Source organism: Mastacembelus armatus, chromosome 3 (assembly GCF_900324485.2).
Source record: "Mastacembelus armatus chromosome 3, fMasArm1.2, whole genome shotgun sequence".
NCBI classification, from domain to species: Eukaryota; Metazoa; Chordata; class Actinopteri; order Synbranchiformes; family Mastacembelidae; genus Mastacembelus; species Mastacembelus armatus.
In genome coordinates, this window is record NC_046635.1 from 1,511,753 (window position 1) to 1,535,096 (window position 23,344).

Consider the following 23,344-nt stretch of genomic DNA (forward strand, 5'->3'; position numbering starts at 1 on the left):
AGAACTAAAATAAGTCGTTTAAGAGGCAATCGCACTGTGTAAAAACGAGGTGTGATGCTTTTTCCCTGTTCATCGTCATCAGTCTGATGGTACTCTGCTGCTCTAAGTGCAGTCATACAGGCCTAAGAATTACCTCAAACTCTACAGCACCCTGTAATGTTCAAGCTTCACTTGTTTATTCAATAAGTCCAACTGGTTAGCATAACCTGTAACAGTAACTGTTGATGTTAGCAGGGCTAAGGTGCATGCAAAATTCTTCAAACCTCCGTCCATTATCTATACCCACTTACTCCTATTTTAGGGTCACCAGTCCATCACAGGTCCACATAGAGACAAACAACCTCACACACTCATACCTGCACAAATCAATGGCAAAAATACACTAAACTGCAAAAAGATATAAAAACATTTGTATATGTCTGAAAGTATTTCCTTGTAAAAACCTTCCAGACGGTGGAGTAATAGAAAATGTTTACTAGCTATCAGGTGAATAGACATGAAGGGACGTTTATAAAAATAGATGAAAAAGTTTTATATATTTCTGTAAGTGTGTTGAGGTTAGACTCCAGTTTGCAGAAATGTAGATGATACCAGTGTTTATCCTCACCTTATGTTGCAGTGCAAGCAGAACGCAAGTGATTTCCCACGTGGAAGGTTATTATGATCTCTGACTTCACGTGTTGGTGAATAATAGCTCTTGGCAATAGGTTATTGTTAAAATGGTTGTCCGACTCCCACTGTGTGCTTATCTTATGATTGCTGAGTTTTAGAGGAATTGTTTACTGCATTAAGCAGGCGCAGATAAGGTTCGCTGTTGCAGACTGAACTGCTCGAATGAGAGGTTTGAGGTTCTGTCCTGTGAATAAACTCCAGCAGCAGGTTCATCTCTGGGCTGCAGATAAAGAGCATTTCTAAAAGAGGACCTCGGCTTTAAGAAACTGTGGTTTTGCTCAGCATTTGAGTGAGAGACATTAAAAGTCACAGTATGTTTAATCCGTATGACACTGAAGGATTCATCTTCCATCTCTTTTGTTTTGGTAATTTATCGGCCATTATAAGCAGCATTACCAATTTATCTGCAAATAGCTCGTCAATAGCATGTCGATTTATCACACAGCCACAGGTATCGTATATTTGGGGCCGTGTATCAAGATATGGATCAAACTGTGTGGAGAGGAAGAGATAGACGCCTCTACTGTCATCCTATATATTTGCTGCCATTATGGCTAATTGTCCCATTTAAAATATCCAATGTCACTATATAATCTGTGAGGATCATAGATTTTTAATATTAGGTGTTTGTGTAAAACAAAGTGCAGATGCAAAATAGTATCGTAGGACATGTAATGTCAAGTAAAGCAAAGTTAAGGGCTGGAACACATATATACTTGGAAGTGCATTAAAACGCGTGGCCCGTCATGAATCCTAACAGATTCATGGATTCATGGAAACCCAAACAGATAGGGTATGTTTTTTATTGTCGTTTCATGCTGCCACACCTCTGGTGCTAACTCTCAAACCGCTCAAGAATGTTTCAGCACATGAAACCAACTCTGTTTAGTTGTATGGACTTATTTTGGCTACAGGTATTTTCATATCACAATACCCATATCATGCAAACCTGTAATAAATGATTTTAATATCAATATTTATTGACAAATAACATCAATCAAGCTTGATCCATATTATTTGTCTGTCCACCTGCGACTCCGTTGATTGAATCGAGCAGATTTAAATGTTTTGCTCTTGCACTACCGACCCTTTATGCAGATAACAATCTCAGCTGAAGCAGTTTGCCTTTTATCCTCTAATGTATATTTCTCCTCTATGCTCATCTGCTCTCTGCTAATCAATACTTGGCATTGTTATTGACCCATCACCCTGCTGTTCATAGGCAGTGTGCTCTGGCACTTGTGTATGGGTAACCAAATGAAGCTGCCATTAATTTCATGCATCACTTGCTACATATATTCTCCAAAATTCTAGCATTGGGAAAGCCGCTCACCCCCCAAGACACATTATATGTTTAATGAAAATTTAATCAAATCCAATTCCAATTATAAATGTAATGCATGTGGAGCCCAGGTGTGACACGCTTGGAAACCTTGGCAACCCTCCCCATATACATTAGCTCTTCAAAAATGGGGGTCACGCTGTCAGGCTGGCTTGGCAGCAGCCAATTTAATAAGCCCATGAAACAGTTTGGGAAGGAGTCCTAAGTTTTCCTTAGTTCTCACTTTCATCCATGTGTAATTGGCTCTGAGAAGCTGGTGTTTATATTTAGCTTGCCCATAAAGGTTTGATGTAAGAAGTGTTTCTTCCTGCTTGTCAGCAGACTGTGCAACCACAGAGAGTGATGCTTGTCCTCACATTTGTTTCTTCTTTTGATGCCTTATCTAACTCTCCCCCTGGCTGAATACACATGAAGACGTGTGGAATAATAATGCTCTCTGGCTACTAGTGAAATGCAGCTTGAGTACCTTTATTGCCTTCAGCTGTTTATTTCATTGCAAGGTAAATTAATTGCATTATCTTGATGGTTCTGGTTCTGTTGGTACACATGCAGGATATGAATCGGGGGGCCAGGATGCTATTAAACAAACCAAAAGCTAATGCTGTAAAAGTGGCTGTAATTCATGATGTAAATTATCATATTTGCAGCATAATGAGAAGCACTTGTGTTTAAAGTACCTGATCTTTACTGCCTCATGATGTTAGCAATGTGTGACTGTAACACTCACGTTCTCTCTCCTCTGGTGTCACTTTTCCTCTCTGACCCTCAGCGTGGGTGAAGGAGAGGCATTTTGTAAAGCACTTGTAGAAACGTTAGAGAGAGAGAGAGAACATTAGATAGATTGACTGATGGATGGATGGATAGATAAATAGATATTAGATAATGTCTGAATTACTAATTGTACTTTTTATCTTGGGCATTATCGTCACAGTTTGTTGCTGCCGTCCCCTTTGTCTGTCCTAACTAATAAGCTAGGTCTGTTACATGTTCTCCATTCATCAGGCGGCCACAAACACCGCTCCAAAATACAAATGTTGCTCCACTATCTTCTGGGTGTTTACAAAGGCAACTGCTTCCTAACAGGTTTTAGGTAACGGCTTTATACGAGGATGATGCGGCAGTGTTTACAACTTGTTTCTGCTGCACCTAACACGCCAAATAATCTGTCACTGGATTCTTCTTAGGTTGGAATAAACTAAACTACCAGCTACCACAGATTTAAGGTTAAATAAAACCATAGACTGTTACTGGGAAACAGGATGTGAACCCTCTGGTCTGCATACTCATAAATCATGGTAGCTAATAATAATAATGATAATAATGATAATAATAAAACCTCCATTGGCACCAAGCAACAGTGCCAGCCCCAATGCTATATATATATATTGTGTTTGTTCATAGTAGTAATGTAGTAATATAATAACTCAGGTAATAAAAAGAGCTTGCTTAGTTTTTCTTGCCACTTCATTCATCCATGTGTGTTTGTGTATGCGTGTCTACTTCTGTCTTTGAGAGGTCCACTTTGAGAATAATTCTGTGTGTGTGTGTGTGTGTGTGTGTGTGTGTGTGTGTGTGTGTGCGTGTGTGTGTGTGTGTGTGTGTTAGGGCTGCATGATATTGGAAAAACTTTGCATTTTTTGTCTGCTATATACTGTGATATAAAAAAATGCAGAGACTAGGACAAAATACCAGTTTTTGTCCAACATACACCTGACATTGCTTTTTTTTTTTTGCAACCATGTCTTAGTGATTTTCTCCTGTTCCTCTCTTAGTTTCAGGTTGTGGTCTATGACTAGCAGGGTCTTTGTCTGTTTGATAAACTGATCAGTTTGTTGTGGATGCAAAACCTTCATGGTCTCTTACATCAAACATACTCCTGTGGTTGATGAGCCATAGAAAATAAGAATCATGGGTTTTCCTTTGGTGTTAATATATATAAATATGAGTGTCACTGCAAAGGGTCTGAATACTTATGACCATGTGATATTTCAGATTTTCTTTTTTAATAAATTTGCAAAAATTTCTACATTTCTGTTTTTTTCTGTCAAGATGGGGTGCTGAGTGTACATTAATGAGAAATAAAATGAACTTTTTTGATTTTGGCAAATGGCTGCAATGACACAAAGAGTGAAAAATTTAAAGGGGTCTGAATACTTTCCGTACCCACTGTGGCGTGCCGCAATCTAAAATCAACCACTAGGGGCGCTGTTGCTTTTTGGCAGCAGCCTTTTATTTGAACAGACAGCAACAGGCACTAACACAAGGATTAACTATTTACAGTAACTGGCAGTGCTGCAAGGGATGCTGGGTAACCTCATCCCTTGTGCACAGTACTATATATATATATAGATAGATACTAAACACAGTTGTTTAAGGCAGAATTAATTGATCGTCAGGTCAAAAGAAAATCACTTCTTGATCTCTTGCTGGATTAATGAAGGAAAACCTTGGATCTTCTCCTACTAATTTTATGTAAATCCATTGTCCTTCAGTCTAAATACTATGACAGGAACTCAATATTTTTTCCCCCTGTGACACAGAAAAGATCTCTTTACATCGCATCGATGTGAGCAGCAAGGCCGTGCTCTGTTCTCTTTTATAGGATTGCCACTGGTCATTAAATTTCACATTACCGAAGTTTTCTGCTTGACATTACTGAATGAGACCATGCTAGGAACAAGAGGTGGGACGAGTTTTAGAAATTTATTATGCAAAGTAAAAGTGAAATATGAGGCGTTGGCATCATTCATAGATCCCTAATACACACACAGTCCGAGACCTGTTACAAAAAGGTTCTGACTGCTGAACAAAAAACAGATCAACACACACACACACACACCTCGTCATATGTTATTGCTTCGACAAGACTGGCCTCAGTTTAGTTTGTGCTTTGAGTAAAATATCAGAAAAGAGAAATCAGAAAGTAACAGGAGACATGTATAAATATTTACACGTGTGTTGTGGGGAGACACTGGTGCTGCTGCTATACTGTAGATTGAAGTATTAACTTGTATGTTACAGAAGTGATTAAATCTAAATTTGGACTAAATATCTCATAGCTCATACTCCAAGAATACCATTGTAATTAAACTTGTTTACTACTTAGTTACCAATAAAAATAAACCATTGCTGTTTCACTCTAAAGTCTTTTGTGCAGATAAGAGATTTACGTTCATGCCGATTTATTTTCTGGCATATTCCTCGTTTTTTTTCTTCAAAGGATGGACGCAGAACTTTTTTTTTTTAATATATATATATATATATATATATATATATATATATATTTTTTTTTTTTTCTTTTCACAGTTTGTGATTGTTCATGCTGGACAGGATATTACACATGAAGCACTGTATACGCGTGTTTTTACATCACTTTCTGCCTAAGATGCTGCCTTACATCACTATCAGGTCTACAGTATTTCCAGTCACTATGCACAAATAAGTGAAATGCAAGAATGGGGTTATTTTACATTTGAATAAATATTTAGGGCATTTAGGGATGATTGTATTGTGATTTGGCACTATACAAATCAATAAATTGAATTGATATGACGTTATAATGTTGTTAATGCTAATCTGACATTTTTTAACAGCATTGTACTGTTGTAACTGGTTGATTTGGAGCTATTTTTAACAGATTTACTGTTTTACGTGCAGCTATGAAATTTACCGAAGTGGTTTGCAGATGAAGGGCTGGGCCCTGTTCACAGATTAGAAGATCAGGGCGAGGGATCTGAAATGACATGTAAGAATAACACATCAGAAAATGGTACTGCTCAAATAAAGTATGTGACACCCTTTACTTTGCTTCAGTTCAGTAGTTGTAGTAAATTGATTTAATTACTTTCCACTACTGCTTCCTCATATTTTATTTCAGTGTTTATTTATTTCAGACTGAACATGAAGCACTTTTACAGGCGGTGCGGTTGCATACAAACTTAATGTGAAGATTCAAGCGGGCACAAATTTTTCGCTCTAGGCAATACAAATGGAGGCAAATAATTATCCAGGCATTAAAGTTGAATGGAAAAATTTGCATTTATCCCAGGGCTTTATGACGGCACCATGCCTACAGAAACAAAGGGCAAAAGTAGAAAAAGTAGAGACACAGCTAAAGTCTGAATATAGCTCTAGATCTCACCTGGCATTTGGCATGCTTGGGCACTGATGGTATAACATGAACAAGTTTGTGAGAAGGCTTCCAGCTAAATGTGCAGCAGAGGCAGAGTCTTCACCAAGTCGAAGCTACAACATTCAGAGCAAAGACAAGAAAACATGAGGCATAAATCACCCTCGGCTTCACCGGTGCAGTGGGTAACAAGGAGAGACTACAGCGTGTGGTGTGTCTGAAAATACTTTTGTTTTGTTTAATAAGAAGTTGCACTTTTGTACGAATTAGTGTTTAAAATAAATTCCAGTTGAGGTTGGAAGCAAAAGACGCATGTGTGTGTGTGTGTGTGTTGGTGTGGGGGCTTGAAAATGTCTAAAAGCAGGGTCTCTGCAGAAAAGGTTCAGGAACCACTGAAGTACAGAATCATTTTGTGTTCCATCTGAAGTACCAAATACACAACAATATATAAATACTTTTATTCTTGTAATAAAGCCCAATGTTGACATATCTAAATGTACTCCTCACTTAACTAATTAACCCTATAGAGAATCGTAAATGAATAAAAAGGGACAGTGTGAGTTCTAACACGTGTTGATTGATGAGATACAAATGGCTGGTCCCAGGCATTCTGGGATATAGGAACGTAACCTCAGTGATCCCTCTGATCCTCCTGTCAGAGTGCAAAGGCGACACCGAGTGTGGTGGCGGCCACTGTCCGCGCTTCTGATGATCAGTCATTGCGCATCATTAGCCCAGCGCTTCGGGGGTCAAGTCAACATGTCCAGGTCAGACACTGCATCACTCTATAATCATCACTAATTAGACCAAAGCTGGCAGAGATGGGCAGCAGGCTCAGACGTGACTGTTGTTATCTCCAGGGGAATCGCTTGGCTTACTGCTGTCTGTGTAATAACTTTGCAGCGATAGAATCCTTCATCACTGGCTTACATTATAGTACTGTAGAGGAGAAACTTGGGTACTCAAACTGGTAGATCCTATCAATCTCTGATGATTAATACATTCTGTAAATTGCTCCAATCTCAGCTGACACTGGGCAAGGGGGGGTGGGGTTAGACCCTGGACAGATCACCAGTCTGTCACAGGACTGACTTATAGAGACGGACAAACTACATTCACACCTACACATCAATACTCTCTACGTATTTGTTTCATTTAAGGTTCTGTATTTAGTGTAAAATTGAACTGCGCCTATCTGGAGTATTTTAATGGATTAGTGAGGAAGGCCCATGGGGTCCTTTGGCACCATTTGTAGTTGTTCTGAAGGGCAGAACAGAAACCTTTACGAGGCAGGTCCTAGCTTTTATGCATTAATCTGTCGAAACAGTCTGCCCAAGGATTTTGACCTAAGTTGAAAAGGATAATATCATGAAATGTGATGTAGCCTTACCAGCAACCTGCTGGACACTGTGGATGTGTGCGATTTGGGTCACATTGCATGTTCTCCGGGCTGCGCATTAAATCAGTGGTCGTGTTTTAGCAGCTCTCACAGCTTAATGCACAATTGATGTAGGTGCTGGTGTGAGTCATAAGAAAAAAGACTTGACGCCCGAAAAGCCTCTGCAGGACAAATCCCAATCACTTTGCATCTGAATCACATGCTGTTACGAGTCTGAGAAGAAGAATGGATGGAAAAATCACACTACAGCTATGTAACTTTCAGGAATGCAAGATTTTTGTGTTGCGTTTTATTGTAGCATAGGAAGCTGGAAACAGGTAACGGCTGCAAAGTAAGTTTCTAACTGGAAGTCTATTAATGGTGAGTCTCATCTCCAGGCACACCTGTTATTTTGATTCCTGTGCAGCAGAAGGTGCAAAAGGGCCAGATGAAGTTGAATATCTAGAGGTTGGACAGTGATTCATACAGTAATTACACTGTGCCAATTAAAATTTTAAACCTTCTGAGACACCGATTGTTGCACGCTCTCAGAAATTGGCCGCCTAGATGTGTTTTACAAGGGGTTTGTTGCTTGGCTGTTTTCTGTGTATTCATTGTCCATCAATTTAGCCACCGCATCTGTCTGTTTATACTCCTCTGTAATTTCAAATTGGCCAGCGGACATTCGACAGCATTAATAAGCAGGAGGTGGCTGGCAGTGTTTAGTTTGTGTTGCTCTCCCCTCCGTCAGCTCACAGCCACTGAATATTTAATCACGTAACTCTTCCTCTATTACTCTGCCATTAATGTAACCTACTTTTCATATCTCTTCACATAAAATCATAAACATAACATCAGCACTGTTGACATTCTCTTCCACTTTATAGTTTAACATGTGGAGGAAATCCTTGGGAAGAGAAAATCTGAATAATTTCTCTTAGTTGCTCTGGGGCTTCATTGAGCACCACTCATTAATTAAGAGGAATGTATTAGTCATGACTCCCCCCCCCCCCAAAGCTTTTGCATATTAATGAAAAGTGTGTTTTAGTGAGTGTGTATCTTGTAAGTGGAGGCAGCCTCAGGCCGGGTCCTGACTGGCACTTAAAGACACAGCTCATGGTTTGTCATAAAGATGCGTCAGTGGTGCAGCTCTGCTGTAAAAGCCCACTGCTGCATCATCAAAGTGCGCTGTTTTGATGTTTTATTCACAATAATCTAAAATCACATTAGATACTAATTGAAGCTGCAGTAAACAAAACTTAATCAGTATGATACGTAGGCAGCAACACTCAAATCAATAAACATGCTGCCAAAATCAATTAATCCCGTATCTATAGCAACAGATTCATAATAATTAATTCATGTTGTCATAATTACATTCTTATTAATTCATGTTGTCCTAATTGTGTTCTTTTAGAAATGTATGAATCTGATTTCCTTTTTTCTCTGGCACAGCCTTATAATTCAAGCGGGGTCGGCCTGGGGTGAATGTGTGGCAGTGTCATTAGACTGAGAGCAGAGCAGGCGTAACATGGTGATACAGGTGTCATTACCTTGATGCAGGAGGCTAACATAGTGCTAAATGGTGGCCCTAACACCCTAGAGCTGACAGAGTCATTTACTACTGACGACGATAAGACATTGAATGAATTGCAAATTGAATTGATTTTACGTGTCTGTCGTCATAAGAGCAGAGATGAAGTAGGGGCCGTTTTCATGGAACAAAGTCTGACGTGTCAAATTAGGAAGAGTTCAGGTTTTTAAAATATTTATGATGACATATAGGAACATTTACTAAAATTGAGCCACTGCTCATGATACTAGTGATATTTGGACTTTTCCTTCTGTAATATATCAGAGTGGTCTAAAAAAAAATATTTTGTTATTTTCGTGCAGCCTGGATCTCACATAAATGCCCTGTACAACCATAGGTCACTTTATCCTGTGACAGCATCAGTGCAGCTGAACTGTGGGGTCCCATTCATAAAAGGTCTTGGACAAGTCTGGAAAGCTGAAGGTCAAAGTGGTCCTGTGTCTGCAGACCCTTATTTTGTGTGAGTCACTATGTAGGTCACGTTTAAATCTGAGTCAAAATAGTTTTATACGTATTATTTCAGTTAATATTGCTCTTATATGGTCAAATCAATAGTTAGTAAATCGATATAATATAATCAATATAATATTCTTAAACTACTTATACATACCTGTTACAGTTTGTTTTTTTTTTCTAATCTGCCTTTTAGCCTGCAGGTTGTATTTGATTCTCAGAACAAAACGTTTGAGTGGAAAATATATGGCCCTGCCATGATGCAGCCAATCACCAAAGCCTGAATCGAGTCAAAGCTAAAGTTTGTCGTGCAGCTGCATGTGAGTTACTTGCACGTCAGAGCACAGAGATGGATACCGTTCAGTGGAAGGTCTCCTAGTGGTGGTTAATCATACATTGCCTGCAGTTCTAAACCCCTCGTTCCCTCTGGCCTCTAGCTAACAGCAAACTTATAAAAGTCAAGAGAGCCATTTATGGAACCTAGCAGACTATAAAACACTGACCCTGAGCACGTACGGCACTGTGTATACCTCCATGTTATTGATGAGTCAGTGTTTTTATGAATGAAACAAACCTGGACATATTTTCATACTGCTGACCTTGCACTGTCGTCTAAAATGTCTCTGGTCATAAAATGATTCCACGCCTTGATGTAACTCTCAGTTCAGACACAAGGAGGCAAAGACCAAAATTGCACTTGCAAGTTTTTGACATGACAGCAGTGCAGAATTAGCTTTACCTAAAAGCTACATGGCACAGGCTTGATATATCATGAATGTAAAGCGAAACACTCACATGGAATCAGGTGTGTTCATGCTGTTTGCAGTCAGATATAAGAGCACCTCTCTATAGTGTCCCCCCACAACACAGAGATGGGTCAGATTAGCTTCACAGGCAACAGAGCTAGTGCTGCAAATAGCTACAGCCTTAAGTTTTGATTCATGGTTCAGTGTTGACTGTCATTCTGCCATAGCATCGTCACAACTGCACAGATGGATCAGCTTAGATTCTTTTTTTTTTTTCACTTTGTGAAATAAACAGTAGGAATGTTAACCTTGTTTTAATACTGTGATAAAGACAGGTAGCTGTAGTGAAACATTTCCACCGGCATTATAAACTTGTACGAGCACACACACAAGCAGCCCTGACCGAGTACGTTTCCTGTGATCTTCCCACATCGTCTCCGTGTGCTCACACTTCACCATAGCAACTCACAGTTCAATTTTTCCGATATTAAACTGGGATGCTGGGAAATATTGAGACATTTTGAGCAACTACTGTATTTTTCATTCTGGATTCTGTGTCCTCAAAGCTTCTAGCTCAGTTTGTTTACATGATTTTGGTAATGTTAAGTGATGCTACGTTGATGCAGAGTCTCACTAGTCACCAGTACCTGAGCTGACATCATTAGCCTAATTGATGCTGATGCTGAGCAATCAGTCAGCACACCTGGCATGGTTTCAGCTGTTGCTCCTCACACCTCAACCAGCTGATGGTGGTTTGAAAGTAAAACTAGGCTCCATGAAGCAGCTGTGCCTTTGTCCTTATTTGATGTGTAACCTTTATGTTATTTATTTTAAACATGCCAGGAACTGGCGTTGGAAACATGGGTGTTCACAAAACTGGCTGCTGACAGTAGAAAAGCTCAGCTGGGGCCTCATATTCTCAGCCAACTAGCTTATTGACTGTCCTCCCATCAACTCTGTTTCCATGGCTGCTTAGCTCAAAAAGAAATGATCATTTTTCCAGTGACCTATTCATGTTTCACACAACAAACACACACATAGCTATTCTGATTGTGTCTCTGAGTCTCTCTCCCTGTCTCTCCCTCAGAGCATGACGAGTGTGCCAGCAGCCAGAGTTTGTGTGATGAGAATGCCATCTGCACTAACACCATCAGAGGACACCTGTGTACCTGCAAGCCGGGCTACGTGGGCAACGGCACCATCTGCAGAGGTAAGTTCCCGCCCTGGAACGGCCCCCCAGACACACAAACACACACAGATACAGACCCAAACCTCCACATGCTCTGGTCATGGCTGATCCTCTGCTCCATAACATTCGAGGCCAATGTGGTTTACTCCTCCCGCGCGTCACCTGACCAGGCAGCAGCTGCCATTGAGATGATGAGAATTGATTCTGGACCAGTTTCAGCCTGTTTTTCCACACATGTAGCTCCTCTCCCTCACTGCTCGCCCTTCTCCCTGCCGACCTGTCGCCCCACCCAGGCACCTCGCCTGGTTGACCCTAGATTGAGAAAGGAAAGACTGTAAATGAGAAGTGTTTTTGTCATCTGTGCGTGGTCATGTGTATGGTATATTTCGTATTAACAGCTGAAAACTGAAAGTCTAATCTGTTCATAAAAGCCTCCATTAATCCTGCTGCATGGACCTGTGTGCTTAGTGCACTCCAACTTAATAGCTGAAACACTTGTGGGTTGTGTGCTATCATATTCAGAAAAAGAAAACAGGGACTGTCAATGATTAAATCGAAGTGGAAAGGCACTTCATTATAAGAAACATAATGAATCCTGAAGTGGATGCTTAGCATCGCCCAGTAGGTAGGACTGTTAATGTGGAACAATATTTTAAAACACTTACATGTAATCTCTGGATTTAAAAAATCTATCACACGTTAGTGCAAACAGGGTCCATGCACAGTGTTGAGTATTCAGCATTCAAGATGTCTCATTCGCTTTTTTCTCCCTGAGTCTGATCAGTTATTTAATATTTCATACTGATTATATACCCGTAGCAAAACTAACAGCACCACACCAATGTGCATTTATCGTTTATTTACTTTGAGTGGGATTAGGATTGTCGGTGTATGCAATTTAGCTCTTCAAACTTTGTAAACAGTGATTTTTTTTTTTTGTGGTTTTTCTTTATGCAGTTCAAGGGATTTGTGTGATATGAAGATGTGTGTGATGTTCATAGAGCGTGAGTTGAAGTCAGTGTCAGAAAATATTATGCTTGATATTGTGATGTCACTACAATGATCGTAGGTTAAAGCTACATAAACTGTAATCCCATAGTTTTTTTTTTAATAAGTGAAAGTTTCCGCCACAGGGCAGATCCCTGTGGTTTGAAACCAGCAGCAGAAAACTCAGAGCTGCGAAGTGTCACTCAAACTGACAGCTTTTTCACGCTGAAGTGCAGTGCGATAAAGGGGAAAAAGTAAATATTTCATTATTTTAATTGATGCAGCAGTGGAATTTGGAGATGAGTTTTGCATAAACCATATTGATCGATGATAAGATTTCAGCATTGTGCAGTTTGTCTAGAAACAGACCTGCTAAAAGCTCGACTATAAGAAAGTTCCTGCTATAACTGTGACAACCTTGATACTTGGTTTGATCAGCCTGTCTCCATCAGCACAGATATCTTCCCAATAAAGCACTGGCTTTTGGCCAGAATTGCGCATTTCGCTGGCTGGCTAATATAAGAAATCACATATTTCATAAGCCCTGTGAGCACTTGTTGTTGAATAACAGCAGTAAGTGCTCTTTATTTTTACAACAAGAGTGACTAATTGCTATTTTATTATGAAGGAGTCCCCATTCAGGGTAAGCTGCACTGTGTTTAACAACTCCTTTATTGAACTGAACAATAAAATGAAAACAAAAACAAAATTACACTGTTGGTTAACTGGTTTGTATCCCAAGCCTAAAATACACAGTGGTGTGAAAAAGTGTTGGCTCCTTCCTGATTCCTTATTTTTTTGCATGTTTGTCACTTTTAATGTTTCAGATCATCAAACTAATTTAAATGTTAGTCAAAGATAACACAAGTAAACACATCATGCAGTTTTTAAATGAAGGTTTTTATTATTAAGGGAAAGCAAAATCCCAAACTACATGGCCCTGTGTGAAAAAGTGTTGGCCCCCTAAACCTAATAACTGGTTGGGCCGCCCTGAGCAGCAACAACTGCTATCAAGCGTTTGCGATAACTTGCAATGAGTCTGTTCCAGCGCTGTGGAGGAATGTTGGCCACTCATCTTTGCAGAATTGTTGTAATTCAGCCACATTGGAGGGTTTTCGAGCACGAACCGCCTTTTTAAGGTCATGCCACAGCATCTCAATCGGATTCAGGTTTTGGATTTTGTTTTCCCTTAAATAATGAAAAACCTTCATTTAAAAACTGCATGATGTGTTTACTTGAGTTATCTTTGACTAATATTTAAATTAGTTTGATGATCTGAAACATTAAAGTGACAAACATGCAAAAAAAATAAGGAATCAGGAAGGGGCCAACACTTTTTCACACCACTGTATGTAACAACATTATTTTAGTGGTCAATCCAAATGAAGTGTTTTTATTTGATCTTTAAATGACTAATATGACAACTTTTTTTTTTTTTTTTTTTTTTTACATTATTTTCCCCCAAAACTATACAAGACGTGCTTATGTTTGTCTGTGGTCCAAGGGATGTGTAGATCATTAAGCTCAATTAGACTTTGATTATCTTAAACATGATCTCAGGTCCATGCAGACAAGCTCAGTGTTAGTTTGACCTCTTTTGATTCATAAAACCTGACACACAAACATCATTTTTTTAAATGCATTCAACAGAGCTACAGCCATGATTGCTCTCTCATTAAGTGATGTTCTGTATGTGCATGGTTAACTAATAATGTTGTAATTAGAAGGACAGGACAGGGGAAAGCATGTCCAATGATTAGCAAGGAAAGGTGCGTTACATGCTGCCGCTGGTGGATGTGCCTGATAGATGGAGAGTGGATGCTTGAAATTGGTAGATTTCAAGAAAGGACAGCAAATAGAAGAAAGCAAGACAATAGGTAAATGCAAATATTAGATGAAGAAGGTAGAAGGCGAAGGAAAAAGAGGTCGGTGTGTTCAATGGCACCCGGCTCTCTTACCCCTCTGTAGCACAAGCATTAGGATCGGCAGCAGGTGGGAGGCAGGTCTAGGGAGAGATCAATGCAATTTGCAGAGTCTCCCACAAAATTTCTGCCTCTCATGACTCCAGGCTCATGCAACAAACACACACATAAACACACACAAACACACACACACACAACATTCAACCAGACCCTAGCACTACCTCTACAGTTAAGGGCATAGCTAACGGATTTGCCCCAAACAATGTGGATATGAATTCTGGAATATAATACAAAGAAATGACTAAATTGTGCAAATAGTCAATTTATATGCTGGAGTTTGAGATAACCTATATAGTAAATGGTCAGTTTGCTTCTAGAGCAGCTTCTACCCTTGGGGGTACATTTTCTCATGATTTTGGAAACTGACAGCCACAAGAATATTAGTGAAGTTGGGGACTTTATGTGGCCTTCCCTGTAAACTTGATCTGAAACACAATGGTCTAAAATAGCATTGTTTCAGGGGTGTAGCTTAAACCATGAAATTCTACCGATTGCCAAAAGTACGGTGACAAGAACAAGTGGATGAACTCTTTGGAATTTGTTGTTGTTTTTCCGCATTAATAAAAATCATAAAATGTGATCTGATCTAAGGCACAAGTACAGATACAATAAACAAATATAATGTGCTTAAGCTATAACCAACACAAACAATTATTTTTCATGTCTCAACTGAACACAGAAATTCAGTGCTGGTCGAAAAAGCAAGAGAACGACTGTCAAACCACCTGAGGCAGCTGTAAGTTCAACCAAGTGCTTGTGTTCGTTGTCAGTCAGACCTGCAGAGCTTTCATTCTGTATTAGATTTTCTTTATGTTAAGGTCGTTGTCCTGCTGCAGTATCAAATTTGTACTGCACTTCAGTTGGTGGACATCCGCCCTGACATTATCCTGGAAGACGAAATTCATTTTTCCCCTCTCTGATGACAGACCGTCCAGGCCCCTGGGGGCCAACAAAGCAGCAAATCGTGATACTCTCTCCATCATACTTCACTGTGGGGATGATGTGTTTGTGTTGTTGTGCACTGTTCTTTTTCTATATTTTTATGTAAATCAAGAATTCTTCATGCCAGGAGGAATCACATCAGCAGATCAGCCTTGTCAAAATACAATAACATACAGTGAAGTAGCTCTAACCCACAGCCCTACTGCTGTTTCATTGATTGGACCCCAGGTGTGCCAACTCCTGACTCTAATTAGTTTTTGTTAATGTGATTAATATAGAGGTTCACACACTCTTTCCAACCAACACCGTGAATTTCTAATAATGTATTCAGTGTGGACAAGAACATTGATTTGTGTAACGTGAAACAGCGTTCCTTCAGGAAACATAAATGCTACATAAAACAGTATAAAACGACACAGGACCACACTCATATCTAACGATTAGACTTAGAACCCTAAGCCAGATAAACATGGATGACTGCAGACAGTACATAAAAGACACAGGATCAGCTACAGAGACTACTCATGACAGTGTCAGAAGCAGGTTAGGAAATGTTATGCTTTTTAATAAAGTCATTAAAACTTCCTGTGTCTTACCTATCTTATTCCAGCCAATTAGTATTATTCCAGGAGCCAGTTGGAGGAATCAGGCTGTATTTTCCCCTCCCCCTGAGATCTCATTATTGCATGATGGCGACAGCATTGGCCAATCGACCTGTGCCTCCCATCTCATTCGCCTCATACATCACTGCATCCCTCTCAGGGATAAGGGAATTAGTCCGAGTGCGACTGCAGCTCCTCACTTTGTCACTGCTAATGTTAATAAAGCAAAAAAAAGTGGATTTAGCCAGCCTTGAACAAAGACTCCGATGCAGATGTGGAAAAACCTGGTTTCTGAGCCCGAAATGTGTGATCACCTTGACATGCTAAAAGCTGAACAGTGTGATCAGATTATTTCCTGTGAAAAGGCACATAATCAAGTCATGATGCTAAGATTGAACTGGTTTACAGAGAGAGAGCATTTTATTTGCAGATGTTTAATTTGACAGATGTTTCCTTTCATACTCAGCGACTTTAGAAGTGTCTCTATGTAAAGACAAACCTTCTGTCCAGTCCTTGTCCTGTGTTAGATCTCATTACGTTCCATGAATCACTGCTGATGTTTTGTGATAAAGTGAGGAACGTTTGATATTCCTTACTCAGAACTTGATTAGTTGGACAACTGAGGATCACTATAAAGGTGAACCTGGTAGATTTCCTGATCTAACGGATGTGAAATGTGACTTCAGCAGGGAATCTCAGTGGGGTGACGCCTGGATCTTTACCTCTGTGATCTCAGGGGAGCTCAGGGAGGCCAGATGCATTTGGCTCAGTCAGTCAGTCAGTCAGTCTTCCATTTCTGCTCTCTCTCAGACTGAGCGATGATTGAAGCTCATGTCTCATTTCTGTTACCGGAGAGTAATTATAGCTAATATCGTTGCAGCAGCAATGCCATGCCCCTTCGGTGACCGTTAACCACATAATAGATTTGCCTGCTGCTGATATTATGCAAACAATAGATGGAGAAGTGCTGCTCCTGTAGAAGCTCCCACTGTTCAGCTCTACAGCAGCTTTGCTTTGAAAACACTAAGAACACAATTTAAGACATTGAGCTTAAAGTGATTTTTATCCAATCAGAGGTTTTACACTGGAAAACCCCAGCTGGTTAATGCACATTGTGATCACATAGCTTTATTTTTAACTCCATATCTGCCAAGAATGCAGCATCTGGCACTGTGTCGGTCTACGCTGACTGGGATTATTACAGGGACACAAAAAGAAAGGCTTCCATCTCAAGAGCCCATTTTACTGCTATTGATTGTCTGTGCTGACTGGAAAAGAGAAGGGGATGAGGGGCTAAGACTCCTTCTACCTTTACTTCCTCTTTTTCCCCCTCTCCTTCCTCTCACTCCACCCTCATCCTTTAGTATTGTAATTCTCTCGGAGAGAAAAAAGGGTACCATTATGTCATCCCCCTCATAGCACAATAAATGGGCCACAATAGTTCAATCGGAGCACAGCGTAAGATTATAGATCAGCATTGTTCCCTCTGCCAGCCTAATGATCAGCAGTCTATTGCTGAGCCTTTGTCGGCAACAGAATGAGTGAGCTAATCTTGTTAATGGTCCATTTCATTCCCTAGGACTGGTTTGTATAGACAAAGAGGTTTTAAATACAGAGGATTTGAGTACCGAGTCTAAACAGCAATGCCGAGGACAAAGGCACTGACTTATGCTTTTCTCATCCTGCTATCAGAGCTAATCACGGAGGAACTGTGTTGCAGCCAGCTAACAGCGAGCGGTGAAACCCAGGCTAATATATTCTGAGAGGTGGAGGGAGGGGGGTGCTTGCTGCAGGGTGGGGCTTTCATTTCGCCTACAAGTATGAAGCATTTAATTTTCTGTTTACATAATTATTGCTCCCCTTCATCCCTTTTTTGATAGGAACAACGAATTAAGCGGTTTCTCTCCTGTGTAGCTCTGTGCTAGGGGGCATAATGTTTTACAACGTTTAATTGGGTGAAAAGCGCAGTATCTGAAGCTATGATTAATTGCAAATGTGCAAAAAAAATGTGCCAAGAAAAAAAAAAAAAAAATAGTTGTTTTTGAATCTTTGTAGCAATTATCATTTGAGGCAATTATTTTTAGTCTGTGCTCTCGCTGTTAGAAGTAGCTGCTGTGCAGCAAAGAGAAGATTCCTCTCCTGTGTTCAGCTCCATCAGATTCAGCCTTGTAATGTAATAAAACGCACCAGGCAAAACTCCACCCCATGCTGTCCTCATCCTATCGTCCTGTTTGTCTTCAGTCAGCAATGCGGTGCGATCCAAACAAGATCTCTCATACTAATCATTGTCATAACAGCAGTGCTGAAACACTTTAGGAGCAATATTTGATGATACTCACTTCTCTTGAGACACCGACTTCAAAAATAACTTCTTGAGAGTTGGTTTAATTGAGACTTGACTCCGTAAAGGGTGAACCTCACTTGTGACTTGAGAACCAAAACATTAACGTTTCAAGATTCGACCCGGTGATAAAACTGGTACATATGAGGTGGTAACTGTGCCGCCTTGAATAGCACAATTATTTAAACCCGCCTGACCGAGGCAGTCATCTACTGCCTGATGATGATCTCGGCCGTTAACTCGGTGAGTGTGAGGTTAATACTGATTGAAGACTAAGATCCAAGCTGTAAAAAACTATAATTATCCTTTGCTTATCATCAGGCCTGGGCATTGATGGGACATGGTCAGAAACCTGCAAGACTTGGTTTGTATCTTGACTGCTTCTGAAGACTTGACATTTGACTTTGAATCTAGAGCAGTGGTCCCCAACCCTGGTCCTCGACAGCTGCTCTCCTGCTGGTTTTCCAGATATCCCTGCCCTGCCCACTGCTGATTACCTGGATCAGGTGTGTTCAACCAGTCAGAAACTGGAAGGGCAGGGATAGTTGGAAATCCTGCAGGGCAGTAGCTTTTGAGGACCAGGGTTGAGGACCAGGGTTGATCTAGAGTTGCAGTTTCCTCAAAAGAAGAAAAAAAAACAGCTCTGGTTTTCTGAGTTTCTGGGAGAGGATGTAAGGATGTAAGCTGTGTGTGTGTGTGTGTGTGTGTGTGTTCAGTGATGTTCACTGAGGAATCAGGCTGAGTTAAAATGAACTCTCATCATTTAAAGTGTCTGGTTTGATTTTGTAGGTGTAGCCTATTAGTGTTGATGGTTTTACTGCCTATTTTCCGTTGCCGCCTGCTTCTCTGTATCCTCTCCTGCTTTTTCACCATAGCCTGGATGTGAATGTGAGAAAGGAGGAGGTGTGAGGAGTCAGTCAACTGCCTGCTCTTTGTATATTAATAGCAACAAACATTACGATTTGATATATCTGACTTTTCTCCATCCCAGTGGAGAAACATCAGAAAAATGTTTACGTAAAATGAAAATTGAAATAAATGTAAACGTATTGAAACCTCAACCTTTTGGAGGGAAAAGTGAACATTTTTCAATCACTTAAATGTTGCATTAGACAAACTGCCTGTTAAAGCACTTTCATGTTGGTTTTAACACTAAGCCTGTGATAACTGTCACATGGGAACACATTTTCTGAAATGGGCTTTTCCACAGAATTAGAGGAGGATTTAATAAATGCAAAGTCCTGGCTTAAAAAAAAAACCCTAAGATTTGCAACACTTACTCACAAAGTCAACGTTAGTGCACACACACAAGTGACTTTGCATTTTGAAAATGATAACACTGCAGTAACAGATGTGCACAGTAGATGTTCTGTAAATATTTAGAGGATTGTGTCAGAATAAACACATTGCAGCTATAATTCACATTTGTAGCTTCACACCCACTTGTTACTAGCAGCCTTTGTTTATTTTTGTTAGCTGCTCGACGTGTCCTCGGTTTTCAGTACCTTTAAACTGAAAGTGACAATTTAAATTTAGTAAGAAAGCAAAAGTTGTGTTATTGTAAACACACACCACATACATATACCATAAAACATCTGTACTGACCCTGAATCAGTTCCAGTTTTTATCTGCTTCATATTTGCGAGTAATTTATTGGCTTCAGGCAGGATCTGTTGACTTCTCTGCTGTTTATTTGCCTTAATAGTGACAAGTGTACAAACCTGGATGTGTGTAGATGATAAATAATGCAGTGATTCAATTGATACAGTTGTGCTTATCATTTCATATTACTTTAATTTCTCTAGATGTCTTCTCCCTTGTCCAATTGACTGACTTATACCAAATTTAATTTGCCGCCTGCACTGATAGCAACAAGAAATTCATCTGGTACACAATATACAAAAAAATCTGTTTTCAAGCGCAGATGAGTTTCTACTGGGACCTAAAAGCACAAAGCCCAGAAGCTCCGGGCTCCAAAACACTTTAGTTCAGATCTGTGGGCCCTGACTGATTTATGGCAGGCTGCAGGCCACTCACACACACACACACACACACACACACACACACACACACACACACACACACACACACACACACACACGTATAAATAGCAGATAGACAGGTAGAGGACATACTTGGATAGGAAAATGCCTTGAAACTTAGTCCAGAAATATTTTCTCACAACCATTGCCAGAGATTTTCCAATAAGAAGGTTATCATTCTTATTATTTGCATGTTACGTCTGAAGTTGTAATGGAAACTAGTCACATAAGTGACAACATTAAAGATGGGTCTTCAACATTGACTTTATTAGTGAAAACTTGACTTTAATAAAAATCTGACCTTGGTGGGTGGGTGGCGTCAGTGTCTTCAGTGTTTTCATGTGGACGTGACTCAAGTAGTTCCTGCTTTATATAAAGAATCTAGCCCCATCGGCCCTTTTAGCTTCCTCTTCTTTTGCAGTCTCACTGTCAAAAGTCTAGGCAAACATAGCCTGATATACACTCAAGGGCCACTTTATTAGGTACACCTGCCGAATTGTTTATTAACACAAATAGCTAATCAGCCAATCACATGGCAGCAGCTCAATGCATTTAGGAACGTAGATGTGGTCAAGACAACTTGCTGAAGTTCAAACGGGGAAGAAAGGGGATCTTCAGTGACTTTGAACATGGCACGTTTTGTTGGTGCCAGACGGGCTGGTCTGAGTGTTACAGAAACTGCTGATCTACTGGGGTTTTCACGCACAGCCATCTGGATGTGGACAACAATGCCTTGTTGACGTCAGAGGAGAATGCAGAGAGGCAACAGGAGCTAAAATAACCACTCGTTACGAACAAGATATGCAGAATACCATCTCTAAACACACGTCAGACCTTGAAGCAGAAGGGACACAGCAGCAGAAGACCACACCAGGTGCCACTCCTGCTACAGTTCACACCAAAATTGCTCAATAGAAAATTGGAACAACATTGCCTGCCCTGATGAGTCTCAATTTCAGCTGCAACATTCAGATGGTAGGGTCAGGATTTGGCATAAACAACATGAAAGCATGGATCCATCCTGACTTGTGTCATCGGTTCAGGCTGGTGGTGGTGTAATGGTCTGGGGGGGGTATTTCCTTGGAAGCCTTTGGGCCCCTTAGTACCAATTGAGCATCGTGTAAACACCACAGCCTACCTGAGTATTGTTGCATCCCTTTATGACCACAGTGTACCCGTCTTCTGATGGATACCTCCAGCAGGATAATGCACAACGCTCAAATCAGCACAAACTGGTTTCTTGAACATGACAGTGAATTCACTCTGCTCCAGTGGCCTCCACAGTCACCAGATCTCAATCCAGTAGAGCACCTTTGGGATGTGGTGGAACGGGAGATTCACATCATGGATGTGCAGCCGACAAATCTGCAGCAACCGCGTGATGCTGTCATGTCAGTATGGACCTAAATGTCTGAGGAGTGTTTTCAACACCTTGTTAAATCTATGCCAAGAAGAATTAAGGCAGTTTTGAAGGCAAAAGAGGGTCCAACCTGGTACTAGCATGGTGTACCTAATAAAGTGGCCAGTGAGTGTATATTGACAGATACACTGCAAATCTGCTGAAATTTAAATTGAGCTGCTACCATTATGTACACATGGCCAGTAATTGTTATATAATTACAGCAAAGGTCATAATGAGATGTCAGACTGAATCACACAGAGACAATGATCATATATAATTTAGTAAATTTATCTACTAATAATTATTGACTTTTGTTGTTGGTGTTATTGGCATACAGTCAGGATATGACCTTATACATTATTTCCCCTTTCATATCAATAAGGGGAAATAATGTATGAGAAAGAAAGGCAGTTGATGAGGTCATCAATGCAGACGATTGGATCAGCTGCATATAGATTCGTGTGTGTGTGTGTGTGTGTGGCAAGGTGTTGGTTAATTAAAATCTGATATCCAGTTGTTTTTTTTTTTCCCCCCAGCTAATTAGTGCAATGACTTACAGGAAATTTGGAGGGACACACACACACACACACGGGACATTAATTTACCAATTAATTTAATTAATTTAGCAGAAACTGGTCTAAAAAAGAAGTATAATCCAAATTATTCATTTCCATATAATATTGTAGCATGTCATAAATAAGTAGATCACATGGGCCTACACTTTACACTCTGTTGTGTAAAAATAACTTTTTTATGCAGATGCTCCACTATGTCATCCAGGTCAAAGGTTGCAACATCACCTACTTGATGTTCTTGCTGCAGTACTGCACTTCTATTTTTACTTTGCTGTCTTTGCTGTAGTTACTAGTTACTTTTCATCACAATCATATACAATATAAAATCAATGCTTTCCTGCACAGTGAATTAAACCCTCACACTATATGGTCAGTTGGTAAAATTAGTTCTGCTTCAGATAGAACACTTTTATTGTATAAGCTAAGCACATTTTTCCAGTTTTACTTCAGTGAGGGTTTAAGTGCAGGTCTTCTGCCTGTAATAGAATATTTTTGCTGTGTTATGCAAGTACTTTTACTTCACACTGCTGCTTAAGGCTGATGAGACTGTTGTTAGTTTTGCATGTATTTAGGCCTAAATACCAAAGTACAAGTGCAATGATGTGAAGCATCATGCATGTTCGAAAAGACTGACTCATAGTAGATGTTGGGATATTTCGCTGCGGAGCTGATTGCTCGCTGGATAAAGAAGTAAACATGCAAAGTCATTAGGAGTCATCATTGAAGAATTGTACATAATTACATGGCAAACCATCCGATATTTGTCGAGGCGTTTCAGTCTGGATCAAAGTCAGTGCCACTGCTAAATCCCTGCTGCCAGCCATAGCTTGAAAGGTTAAGCCTGAGGTTACAGAGGCAGAGAAACAGGCTGGTAAGGTGAGACATCAGCATGTTGACAAAGTGAAAGAAATGCAGCAGCTGCTGTCTCCCTCCTGAGAGGATGATATGATTGTTACTGTTCTCCTCTC

The 23,344-nt window shown here is 40.1% G+C and overlaps 1 protein-coding gene across 2 annotated transcripts in view; it reads left to right on the top strand.

The window, feature by feature from the left end:
- LOC113138299 (protein kinase C-binding protein NELL1) overlaps positions 1-23,344 on the top strand; it is a 208,442-nt gene that overhangs the window by 147,129 nt on the left and 37,969 nt on the right. For both annotated transcript variants that reach the window (XM_026320617.2, XM_026320616.2), the window contains one exon: positions 11,402-11,524. In XM_026320617.2, coding sequence (XP_026176402.1) covers positions 11,402-11,524 — 123 coding nt within the window. The remainder of the gene's footprint in view (positions 1-11,401; positions 11,525-23,344) is intronic.